Below are 13,534 nucleotides of genomic sequence, written 5' to 3' on the forward strand. Positions count from 1 at the left end.
GTATGCATCTGTATTCAACCTCCTCTTCAGTGATCACAGACAAATGCTCAATTCATTGAAAATAGACTTTAGTCCCATTTGCCAATCTAGCTGTGATAAAGTGACTCGCATTCTGTTCTGGGCCATGGATCATGGTCACAAGAGTTAATTAAAGTCCTAATGGCAGGGTCAACAGGGTCAAGTGAATGAGTTTGTCTATATGTAATTAGTGCTGAACAGAAGATAATGAAATGCAACAGGTGTAACCTAACATCAGAGAGCAGAAGCTGTCTGATGTATTAAAGTGCTTGACCTGAAGATTCAAAATTGCTTTTGGAGTAAAAGGTTGGAAAAAGTACATTTTTACTTGTAAATGGAGGAAATCTCTCTCTAGAATGAGACAATGCCCCAGCACCATCTCTACTCTCATTTTCAAACCTGCTAAACTCAAGCAAGTGAGTAATGCAGTTGTCTCAACAGCACACATTTTTATTTTCTAGGCAAATGCAGTGTAAATATGAAAAATCATGATAAATGAGAAAATTTTGCAGGTGGAAATTCACCCTAGACATTGTTTATTCCACATCAGATCAGTTTTAGAATTCCTCTATTTTCTCATATTAGAAGGATGAGTTCAAACTAAAGATGGCAAATAACAAAAATCACAAATTTGTGGCATTTTCAATGTAATAGGAAAATACATCATTTATCCTGACTCCTCTATACACATTTCTCTTTCTCAAAAGCTTGCTCCTTCTAAAACTATCACTTTCCCCAGGTACTGATAAACAGAAGAAGCATACTTCACGAACAGGACAAAATGCATGCAGAACAATTTACTGCATAATCCTAAGAACCCAGGGCAAAAGCACTGAGGCAGGTGTATTTGAACTCCATCTTCAGAGAGCAAAGGGAAACGTGTGAATATGTAGGTGTCCCAATAGTCTTTCCTCAGCAATTCCCCAGCTGTAAATTAACAGGTTTTTGATAGCTATTGGCAGTGCAAATTTCTTTCTGCTACCTCGCCCATGCTGGAATCAGCCCTTCAATCAGAAGGTACACTTCTGCAAATGAAAAAAGGAGTTCAGTTTCCATGCCAAATCAATCCCAGTTTGTCTCCTAAGAGCACCAAAAAGAGATCATTTATTAGTGCCACATATTGCTATGCTGGGGACACCTTCCTACAACAAACGAAAATGAGACAGGTCATGTGTAGAGGCTCTACAGTCACATCTACCCCAGTAAATTAAAACAGTGACATCTATGACAGTTACATCCACCACAGTAAATTAAATCAGTGACTGGGAGCATTCCTGGGCATAGAAATGGGATGGCACATTGAATTAAATAGTAACAGGAAATGTTCTTGTCCCTGCTGGCTAGCACAGCCGGGGAGGATGGCCCGGGCCCTGGTCATGCTTCCCACATGGTTTGTGGGCAGCCGCTCTGTCTGCTGGAGTGAGGGCACACCACCCATGCCATGCCTCATGGCCCAGGAGCATCCATGGCACTGGTGTGTTTCCAGTATACACAGAGTGGGTGGCTACTTGCTGAGATTTTTGTAAAGTACACAATTCATAGTTGAATCAGCCATACAGCTGATAGTCCCATTAACTGCTCAACCATTCCAAAATCACCTGCAATATCCTGTCAGCTAGATTTTGGCTTTTTTTAATGGTGGAGAACCAGGCTTGGCAGCTGCTAGATGATGTGGTAAAAGCCTGTTGGCATACCCATGAGAGAGAGCAGAGAGAGACAGTGTCAGAGAGGAAGCTCAAACAGAAACATGGTGGGCTAATCCCAGGCCCATCAAGGAGAACCACTGATCCATCTCTGCAAGACAGGGGACTTCTGACATTCAATGGCAGGTGGAAACACAAATTACAGCTGTGAGGAGCAAACACCTTCCAGGTTTTTGTCAGGAGAACTTCAGCTCCTTTGCCCAGGTATGAAACCCATCAAGATGAGTCACTTGGAGTTTCTCTCTGAATCACCTTTCAGGTTAAAGGGATGGGACACAGTGTGGACACAGTGTGGTTAAAGGGATGGATGCAGGGGAAGAGTGTTTTATGAGTTTGCCCAGTATTTGTAATGAGGTGTTTAAGGGTGGAACCAAAGGCTGGAAAAAGAGGGATTTAGGTGATTGGTGAAGGAACAAGTGTGGCAAAGTGTGTTTGAGTGTGAGAGTCTGGGCCCGAAACTGGAGTGGGGCTGCAGTCACAGGGGTGAGTATGTCCTGGTCTCAGCAACTGGACAAACTGGAATCAAGATGCCAGCTACTGGGCAGACAGTGTGCTGATCCAGCTTCTGGAGCCAGGTCACAGCTACCTTTCAGTGTGTATAAATATGTATAAATCTTCTCACTGATGAGCTCCCAACCTACTCAGACCACAACAGGAGCAGAATGAGACCACGGGTGTTGTCTGTGTGCATGTCTGTGAGCTCTGTGGTATCCATGTATACATGTACATATATGCATATATGTGATGTGTATGCATATATAGGTATGCTCTGTGTGTGTGCTTACACACAGCCTGGCTACTCTTTGATCTTAGGAGCATGGAGGTGCAGCAGCCTTTCCTATCTCCAAGTGTTTGATCCCACACGATGCATTTTCCTCTAACCATAGCAGCAATTTCACAGCTCCTCAGTTTTTGTGGGTTTAGTCCTAAAGGGATTTTTCAGTGCTTCACTGTACTTATCAAAAATTCCCACTAACACTAGTGGAAATGCCAGAATATCTTCAAAATATAGGCTTCTCAGCAGGCTTAGCTTCTTAGCAGAAAGGCCAAATATTGATTTTTTTTTTTTTTTTTTAATACAGACAATTAAACTTTCTTCTTAGACATACAGTGGGGCCAGAGTGGAAAGTTTACATTGCTGCAATTGTGTTATAGCTTCTCTCTGGATAAACAGAAGACTTCATTTTCAGTTCTATCAATCCCACGCCATTCACAAACAATAAAATTAATTTCTAGTTTGATAAATAAAGCCTATTAAATTGGTTTCTTTGCCAATACTTTCAAGCTTTATATTGAACTTGTTCACAAAGCCAACAGTGTCAGTTAGCAAAACAAAAGATGTTTACTATTTTTGCTATTAATTAAGTCAACTCCTTAGATACAAGTAGCTCATTGGGGTTAATTATTTCTAAAAAGAATCCAATTCATTTTCAGTTTGCTAGTCAGAAGGAATTATACCAGTTTTTGAGTTTAATTCTTTTGGTGCTATGAACATTTTAGAATTTGTAAGCTTTAACACAGAAATTCAAGAGACAACTTTTCCTAAAATTCACATCTTATTTAATCAATTATATTCTAAGTTCTTTTAGATAATATTACCAGGAATAGGGGCATTGTTAAAAGCAATTCAACAAAATTTGAAAGTAAAAATAGAACATACAAAGAACATTCCTGCTTCCACCCAATTCTCAGATTCCTCACCCCTTAAAATGGATCCATCTGCAACAGAGGTTGAAGAAGGAAAGAAGCTAATTGCATTAATCCTCATGGTGGTAGAGTTTAGACCTCACATGGTTCTGTCTCCTCCCATGTGGGAGTCGAGCCGTCATACTGAGGCTGGACAATGCGTATGTGGCCAGTGCCAGTCTGTAGGGGCTGTCCTTCATAGGACACAGCTAAGCTGTATTTAGCCATGACACGTTCCAAGTGAAGAAATCTTAGTTCCCTTCACTGCATTGACAGATTCTGCCAATCACTTCCAGACACAAAAGTAGTGGCCACCATTTGTTTTTCCAAGCTCTTCTAGCCTCACACACAATGTAAGTGTAGTTCTTCCCTATCAGCAGATGGAGACAGAGTACACATGTTTTGATGCCATCCTCCAATAAACTAAAAATTTCTCACCACACAATCCAGTCTGCAACCATTTAGTTGAGCTCTCTATTTTTTTAAAGATTTCAGGATAATAAATCTAAATTAAACTAATCTAAAACTTGGAATTTATTAATTTCTCTGATTCTAAAACTTTTTTCAAGTTTTGGAATTACCTAAGAAATGTGATTCCTGGTCTAGCATTACTTTTAAGGCCCAGAGCTGAAGTGCAATCATCTTAACAGTAACACAAATTACCTGTTCTTTTCCATGAGATATTCCTGTAATATTGCTGTATGATACCATTCTTCAAATTGTTGTTAATTTTTGATTTTTGCAATAATATTTGACAGTATCACATATTGTGGGTGTAAATGGTAACATCCTTTAAAAAGGCAAAACCCAGAAAACCAGCCCTAAATAATAAGCTTAGGCAGCAAACTTAGCTGTAAGCTTTACAAAATTTTCCTCACAGTTTATTATTGCATTTAACTTTTTGTTTTGGTACAGGAAGCAGATAGGAACAAGGTACTGCCTTGGTACTTTTAGGTCCCATTATCATATTCTTAAGAAGAATTACTGCCTTATAGAAGTATCTTTAATTTTACTTTCAGAAGGTGTTCTCCATTCTGTGATTTTCTACTGCTATGGTTTTTTGGATGTATCTTGGATATTGTCCATTACATATCACTACAAAGAGAGTACAAGTGTAGAGCCAATGTCAAAAAATAGTTTTTACTAACAATTGTCAAGCATGTGAGGGTCAGGTATTGATATCCTATCCAAAGAACTGTTTCCTGTCGGTTTTCACAAAGCAAACTAGCACCAACTCCAGGGGCTCAAAAGTAATGGAGTACTATTTTTCCTCACAGTCCTAATAAAATTCTATAGTGTAATGACTAAAAAAAAAAGTATGTGTTAAAAAAGTAGGGCTTTTTGAAACCAGATTAGACAATTTATTTTAACTTCCATTAAAACTTCTCTTTTGTCTCTCTCTGCTGAATAGGAGTCGCCATTTTTTCCTGCAGCTGATCCAGTAAATTTTAAGAAAATAAAAAATACAAAAAGTCATTATTCCATTATCTCAGCATGTAGCTAACAGCATCATCTTTATAGTTAACATTCACTATTCAGTGACTTAGTCAGTATTTTGGGTCACCCACACTTTCTGCCACTTCCAAGTTTGATTTACTCCTGTTCCCTGGGCTACCACAATTTAACTGTTTATGATCTTAAAGCAAGGGTGCAACAGAAATGTTATCTGTTATCTCAGAGTATTTAAAGTTTTCAACTGTGCAAGAGGAATGGGAAGAACCTCTTAGTCTGCCCAACAAATCCATGCCGACAGCTTCAATTACATTTCAGTCAAACTTGTTGATTTTGTTTCTATCATCAATCTTTGGTTAAATCCATCCTTTGTGAAGAAGTCAGTGAATGTAAACCCTTGTTATGTTTAATAGTTAGCTGAGATTAATGCAATCCACTACTTTTTCAAATATCTTGCTAATTATAGCTACTGAAAAAGTTTCTGCAGATTAATTTTATATCATGGCTGTTTTCAGCTGATTCTTTGGGGTAGATAGTGTGCTCTTTGAATGAATAATTTTGTTCCTTTCCAAATATTTTTTAATTATTAAAGCAAATATTTCTTCATTTATTTGCTACCTCTGACTATTGCAACTGTTCAAGCAACTTAGTTTAGGGTTTTTTATTTTGTTTCAGTATGTTCCTTTGTTATCACTTCAGCCCCCAAAATAGGACTTTACTGATGTACAGATTTTCATGCTAGCATTTTTGCACAGAAAGGAATTTCACACAATACTACCAGCAATTTCCCTGGCAGTATTCACAATCTGGAGCTATCAAATCTATGAGTGAAAGCTCTTGTTTGCCGAATGCAGACTGCATTTTAGAGCAGATAACATTTATTTTGTATGACTAAAAAGGCATAAAAAACCCTAATGAAATTTGCACATATTATGTTAGTGTCAGCAGAAAAAGAAGAAGTTCATTCTTGGTTTAGTTTCAGAAGCATCTTCTTTTTCCAAATAATACAGCATACTGAATCATAATGTGCCTGTAAAAAGTCAAATTTGAATCCATTAAGGAGTTGCTCACCAGAAGTTGGATGTGCTCTAAAGCACACAAAATTTCATTCTACTGAAGGAACAAAATACGGTTCAGGAAAAAAAAGAGTCATAACACAAGTCTGGAATTTCTTAACTTAATTATACCTAATTTAATGTGAATTATACTTGATGTATTAAAGTGATAGTCAGAAGAAAAATGTTAGCAAAGAACATTGTGAAGAATGTACCAGTCCACATCTATAGTCAATAGAATTAATGCTAGAAAATGTAAAAGATAATTAAAAGTAGGAAGTTATAATAACCCCAAGGAACTGTGATCATATGAATGCTGAAAAAAAGCAATTAAAAGGTGGAAAAGAATAATAATATTGTGTCTAAATAGCCAAGTTATGTTTTAGATGTGCTTTGGCTGACTGTAGCTCCAAAAGTACTCACATTGCATGAGCAAGCAGGATTTTCTCTTTGCTCTTTAGCAGCTTACATTTAGCTCACAGATGTCTTCTGTCTCAATTCAGTTTAATCCAATCAACTCACCTCACCCCACCCTGTCCTATACTTACCCGTTAGAATGTTTTTTGGGGTGAAAACCAGCTGCTTCTTCCTGCTAAAGTTGGCATATGGAATATAACAAGAGCACTTCCTTTCACTCATCATGTGTCCATGGCTCTCAAGGTCAAAACTGCTGAAACCAAGGTAAAGGGAATTGAGTTTATTTAGTGTTGTATATGTCACCAGATAGTATTAGAGATTTAGACAACTGCTGCGGGGCTGGAATGAGCTGTTGCTTTCATTTTTACAGACCGTTCTTCAATGTTCTCTTCCTAAAAAAAACCCAAAATTAAAAAGATACTTTATCCTATAGTGCTGGCAGCAAGTACCACAAAGTACATCTTATAAAAAGAATTTCAAAATATGTGATGTTGTTCCACTTATGAGATAAAATTCTTGAAGTGTCATAAAATTTTACATTTGATGTCAGCAGTGTTTTCCTAAGATTCTTCTTTTAAGTTGTTTTGACATATAATGAATAATCCTGTAGATTTTAACTTGTGAGTGTTTTGCTTTGAAATACCAGAAGATCTAGAAAGGGAAAAGTAGATTGAAAATAAAAAGTATTCTCAGATTAAAAAAAAATTCTATGTTTAAATTTCTGTGGCAAGGTCAAATTAAAAAAAAATAGGTAGAATGTGATAAAACTGGAAAATTTTCAGTGTTTTTATTTTCATGTTGTGTGCATTTCCTTGGCTTACTCAAGTAAGCAAAGCATACTATGGCTAATGCCTTACTACATCCCTAAGACAGGGACTAGGAATATTCTGGGTGCAAAGAGAAAAATACTGTGCCTTTGAGGCCAAACAAAGTTGGTGGCTGACTTCAAGGCTGGGAATTCACCTACTGTAATTACAGGTCAATAGGTCATCGTCTCACAGCCCTCCTTCAGCTCTGGGATGTTCCCTTCAGTCCCCTCTCCCCACTTTTACTACTGTACCAATCTCCAACTAGGGCAGATAAGGCTTCACAGAGGCAGTGGCAAGAGGAGGGATGATGGATAAAAGAGAATCACAGGAAAAGCGCAGCTACCCAGAGCAATGAAACGAAAAAGATTCCCACCAAAAATGTGCCAGACATTAAACTTCCAATGCTTGAAGTTTTGCTCAGGGGAGTAGGAGGCAGCATGGCTGCCAAACTTACATGTGGCACTGTAGTTGATTTCCATTACCATAGTCATGGTGTGCACTGAGGAAAGGAAGGGATCAAATGGGTTATTTGGCCAATTTTCATTTAGAATAAGAATACAGACAGTGCAGAGGAGCTGTATTTAGCCCACAAACCAATTTGGCTGAAGAGATTAATAGTTGTCAGTTTTTGCTTGGCTTTGTTTTGAAGAAGAAAAAAAAAAAAAAAAAAGAAACTATTAAGACTGTCCTGGACTTTTTGTTATTGAAAAAGCAGTCTCTACAGGCATGATGGATTTATCTCCTGTTGCATTAGAAACTAAAGCTCTTTGGTCCCTCTTCTTGTGGGAGATAGATGCAGTATTCAATACTGAACTCTTTACAACATTTAGCAATATAAAAATAGGTGGTCTGATATATTCACAGTGTTCCCACTTCTGTCAATGTTGGATGCTTCTGTAAATACATTACCTACCACACAACCCCTCAAAGAACTAAGGCCAGAAATGAATGTTAGTGTTGAAGTTTCATCCTCAGAAGCATCTACTACTGCTTAGTAAGATCTCTTATTTCCAGAGGGAGTTTGTTCACTTTACAAGTCAAGATGTCCTTCCTGCATCTTTTGAATTTGTCTAGCTAGAACTTGTAGCTGTTTACTTCTTGTGTCTTTTCTGATAAAGACCCCTTAAGTACTTGGCATTTTCTGTGAAGGTACTTATCCATCATAATCAAATCATCCCTTGGAGCTAAACAGATTGACCTCTTTAGGGCTCTAGCCCTAATGGAGAAAAACCCCAAACATTTCTAGCTATAGCTCCCTTTTGAGTCTCTTCTCTGTACCTTCTTAATTTCTTAAAAGCCATCAAGAAATGTCCTCCTCCTTTTAGGAACACTTGTAAATTGTATATATAGTAGGTATATAGGAATATATGATAGGAAAAAAGCCATGCATTACAGCCACACATTAGGAGCTGAAAAGTACCGAAGAGCTTTTAGCACATTTATGTAATCAGCAACAGCAAAAATTCTGCCTAAATATTTTATTTTGCATACCTTTTTCACATTATATTTGATAGAAATCTAGAATTATTTTCTGAGAATGCCTGATGTTAACCTGGCTTTAGGTTTTACTGCTTTATGCCCTTTTGCAGGTTGTTCTGGTGAACCTGTTGATATGCATAATAGTTTTCTACACTGTGTACTACGTGGTCCTCTCTGTGTGCTTTGCAGTATTCAGGTAAGATTTTCCTGTCTTCAGTCTGATATGCTGGCATACTGGAACTCATGGATGGAGATATGCCTGTTTAAAGGAAGCATGCAGACTGAGGAACATAATTTTTCAAATTCAGTTAAATTGTTGTACCTGAACTTCTTTCAAATTGGCAAGTGGAGACTCAAAACTAATATAAAATGTTGGTTCTAATATTCGTCCTTGCAGTTAGACCATGTAAATTAATGAACATAAGAGAAATGATGACATGAAAAAATGACAGGAAAATAAAGATTTTATAGTCAAAGAAAAAGAGAAATTATATCCCTCCACGAAGTTATTGATTATCATGCATAACACCAAATATCTTAAATAGAAGTGAGCAAGGGCAAACCTAAAACTCAGAATGGGACTTAGCTTGCAAGAGTATTCCATTTAAAATACTACTTAAAAACACTCATAATATGTCATGAAATCTAAACTCTAAATATTAAATACTAGAACTCTCTGTTTAACTTTATTAATTTTGTTTTCACAGGATTAAAATGTTGGATGGTTTGGCACCTTTTGATTTTAAAACAAATCCCTCATGGATTAACCCATATTATTTAGGTAACTGAAGTTTCTTTATCTTTTTTTTTCCCCTCACTCAAGAAACTGTATTGCATATGGATGTAAACTTGTCTTCCAATGGATAGTATTTTAAAGCTGTTTTAGTAATGATTTCTGTATTTTAACTACACTGCAATTAAATGTTTATGCATCTTGCCAGTGCTTCTCATTTCTGTACTGCTATTTAAAATTCAAGTGATTTTTAGGCCTTTTGTTGAGTTCGTCTTCTGATCTTGCATCATCAGAAGAAAATGTCCTGCTTTGCCATGATGCTTCATTTTCATTGCAGAACAATTACCATTCTCCATCAAGTTCCTTTACAAAGTCGTTTAATTTAATTTTCTTACTGCAGCAAATTTCTTATGAATCACTGGATTCAGATCAGAGAAATGGGTCACATTCAACTAATGGCAATTTTGCTTTGGTAATGCTTGAATACAGTGGGCATTAAAATATCAGAATTTGATTGTAGCTCAATCCCTAAAAATATCTTTATATATCCCAATAAAAATTTCTGCAATTTTTCTGAAGCTCTCAAAATATATTCTTTTCCTAAACAGCAATTCCTAAGAAATTACATGCATACATAAAATTTTACCAGATTTTTAATGTATTTTACAAAGGCAAACCTCATAATCTGTCAGTAAAATACATAAAACTCAACAGTAAATTGGTACTAAGCTTAAAAGAGTAATAAAAATGCATGGATGTTTGGACAGTGTTAATACTGATTTCAGATGAAGAAAGAACATTTATGTTATGCCAGTAGAAAAAAAATTAAAGCATATTCCATTAGAATTATTTTTCAAGGCCAAATGTAATTACTGTATCTCAACATGATTTTTTCCCCAAATTTTATCAGTTTGATGCAACATGTTTATATGTGAAAGACAGCAGCTATTTCATACCACCAATTAGTATTGCATCCTTCTTTCAGTCCATCCATGAAAATGCATAACTGTCTCAGGTATTTTATCTCCTTATTGCTATTGTTTGGAATATGAGAAGTCTTTCAAAAACCGTCTTGGGTGAAAATATCCTATCTTCCTTTACAGTTCTTGTGATATCCCTGGAAATAACTTTCTTCCTTTGTGGTCTGCTGTTTGCTCTGGTTGTGGAAGAATGGGTTTGGGACTATGCTGTAACAGTTACTATTATTCATATCATCATAACTTCAGTCGGTAAGTAGGTTTACTGCTAAATAGTATCACATAATATCACAAGTTGAAGGACAAATCCACTAGGATTCGTACAATGTATTATTGGACTAACTTAATTTCCCCTAAAGCTAAATACATATGTATCTGTATTTTCCATCCATTTGACTCATGCCTCTAAATTCTCCCATTTTAAACTTAATTCTGGATGTGCCGCAGAATTTTAAACCATTATAATCTTATGAAAAAGTCAGAGGTTTAGTTCATATTCTAACAATTCATATCAAACAGATCCAGGCTAGATATAATTTCTGCATCTGGGAGATGTGGGTTTTTTTCAAAACAAGACATTAATAGTTGTTCATGTCTGGATATTTTAGGAACTACTCATTAACACTTTAGCTCAACTTCAGAGTAAAAACTGAGTTTTCTTCAGCAAAGTCAGTGCAAAGGTTTTAAGTCAGATCATTTGAACTAAATCTCAATGAGGAAAATGAAGCATTTTACCACAGAAACGCATTTCCCCCATGAAACTCTACCCCTTAAAGGAAAGAAAAAGAAAAGAATTAGCTGCTGTAAATGAGACCCATCATGTCTTTTTGCCAACACTTAGTAATCTGCTCCCTCTTCTCATGCTGTTTAGCAGAATGTTTCTATGGCTAATTAGGAAATATATTTTAACTCCATCCTTGCCAGATCCTATGTAGGGTCAGACAAGATTCTTTTCTCTTAAAATAATGAGGTTAATATATTTATTCTTGAATGCAGAGAAAGGAAAATATTTTTGACAAATTAGGACACCCTCCTGACTGCATAGAGATTAATCTTTCATTTTCCATTGCTTTGCCCATTTGTCTTTTAGCACATTATACAGGTGGGAGATTCCCCAGTTCCCTAACAAATTAAGCCAGAGACCAACAGAGACTTTATCTTAAAAAATTAATCATAATTTCTCATCTACTAAATTTGGTTTTCTGGGTTTTAAACTACTGTTATTCCTCATTAATAATTTTAGCATTTAAATCCAGGAATTTATAAAAGCTACCAAACTGCCCACCCCCGCCCCCCCCCGGTTTGTACATAATTTTTACTGGGAGTTAGCTTCTGTCATTATATCGGATTATGTGTCTTGATGTGCCAACAGCCCCAGATTGATCATTGCTTCCTTCAGATGGCCAACCAAACCTGTGCTGGCTGACCCTGAGCTCTCAGCATATGCAGTGTGCTTCCCAACCCCCTTTAATGCCCCTGTCAGCTTTCTTTGGGGGGAAATATGGGGTCAGAGAGTGGCCCTGCAGTTATCCCACAGTGGGGATATGGATCAGCTTGGGTGTGACCAGGGCAGGTGCTGGTCAGGACCTAAAGCATTTGTCATTTCAATATCTGTAAAAAATATAATCTATGAAACATAACTAAGCAGACCTTTGATACCACAGTGCACTGCTTACTTGTCCCCATTCTTACTGTTTCAAAATTTACATTTGTACTTTTCTTCTTCTTGCAGTTATGTCTGAATTTCCCCTGATGTTACACTGGTGGCTGGCATTAGGTATAATTTCATTCTTTAAAGTTTATGGTGCTAAAATCTGCATAGAAAATTAGTGTTTATAATATGAATTGTTGCCTCACTAATTTCAGAATTGTCAACATTTAAAGAAGAAGTGAAGGCATTTTGTTAATAATTCTTTTAATGACCCAGGTAAACGATGTACTAGGATTTGCCACATCTTAGAAAAATCCTCTCTTTTAAGGCCAGAATATGCCCATTTAACACTAGTCTTGCAAACAAACAGCAGACACATGATTTGAAATAAGTCATGATTAAGTCCTGACTAATCTCAATTAGTCAGGACTTAATCATGACTTATTTAACCTGTAATAAGTTGAAATGTATCTCAATTCAGGTGTTAGAAAGAAAGTTGTGCAAAGTTGTAGCCTTTCTTGATACCCTTTAAAATCAATGAAGAAACACAGGTACCTTCAGAGGAAAGATTTATAAACATTATGTACAAGTACTTATGAAGAAAGATGAGATGAATTCAGTCATCACATTTCCTCAAAGTGAATGGCAAAACTACATTTCTGAATGCTTAATTTTCTGTAAAACTAGAAGCATAGATTTTTACATGAAAAGTTGATTATCTTGAAAAACAGTAATTAAGAAAAAGGACTGGCTTCTGTTCCTTTCTTATATTATGGATAACAAAGATCAACTGTTGCAATAAATTCCTAAGTGATGGGAGAGATAAATAAATTCCCTGTCCTACAACAGATTTTGCAATAGCAGTTGTGGAGGCTGATATCTTTGTAAGTAGTTAAAGCCTTGGGTAAAATGTTTAAGTTGGAGGGCTGTCTTTTTTTAAATTGAAGATGAAATTAATGTCAGTTTAAAGTTTTATCATAAAGTTTGTATTCCACTACAAAAATTAATACAAAACAACCATATCTTTTCTTTCAGGATCTGGAGTAATTTCAATGATTTGTGGAGGACAGATTTTGGCATATTACTTGTTCAAAGACAACTTCATTTACCCAATTCTAGATGACTTTTGAAAAGGAGTATTAGCACTTGCCTTTATATCTATGTGAATTCTATTGTTTCATTAATCAATGTAATTGAAATGAAGTCAGCAACTGTCTAATTGTAAGGTTAATATTTAGCTTACCAGACCTCTTGTATCTTATGTTTTTGACAATTTCATCACTTTCAGCTTTGTATGTACATATTTTATTAATCAAGTAATTAGAAACACTGTCTCTTTTTTAAAAACCAAGAAGCCATAAGGAGGATTGGAGGAATGGTGCAACATTCCTGCAAAATCCTACAAGCAGAAGGAAAACATTTATTTGAATGTAATGCTTTCAGGGTGTCTGTTATCTGCTCTATTTTATGAAATGCTGACTCTAACTTAGGCTGCTGTCTGACCTCTCACAAGCACCGAAAAACTTTAAAGTCACCTTATCTGGCATAAATCAG

General features: G+C 36.2%; 1 protein-coding gene across 1 annotated transcript; it reads left to right on the forward strand.

The window, feature by feature from the left end:
• Positions 1-6,562: 6,562 nt before the first annotated feature.
• On the forward strand, positions 6,563-13,110 carry TMEM244 (transmembrane protein 244). The gene is made up of 6 exons (XM_054514163.1): positions 6,563-6,595; positions 8,730-8,815; positions 9,327-9,400; positions 10,456-10,581; positions 12,062-12,106; positions 13,016-13,110. The coding sequence occupies exons 1-6, from the start codon at positions 6,563-6,565 to the stop codon at positions 13,108-13,110; spliced, it is 459 nt and encodes a 152-aa protein (XP_054370138.1).
• Positions 13,111-13,534: the final 424 nt, after the last annotated feature.

The sequence above is a fragment of the Molothrus ater genome, chromosome 3 (assembly GCF_012460135.2).
Source record: "Molothrus ater isolate BHLD 08-10-18 breed brown headed cowbird chromosome 3, BPBGC_Mater_1.1, whole genome shotgun sequence".
Taxonomy (NCBI): Eukaryota; Metazoa; Chordata; class Aves; order Passeriformes; family Icteridae; genus Molothrus; species Molothrus ater.

What these genes read in the sequence shown, in the direction of transcription:
- TMEM244 (XM_054514163.1), top strand. Translation starts at nt 6,563, where the DNA reads ATGGCTCTCAAGGTCAAAACTGCTGAAACCAAG. An exon ending in TCAAAACTGCTGAAACCAAG is followed by an intron (nt 6,596 to 8,729) that starts GTAAAGGGAATT and finishes GCCCTTTTGCAG; the next exon opens with GTTGTTCTGGTGAACCTGTT. An exon ending in GTGTGCTTTGCAGTATTCAG is followed by an intron (nt 8,816 to 9,326) that starts GTAAGATTTTCC and finishes TTGTTTTCACAG; the next exon opens with GATTAAAATGTTGGATGGTT.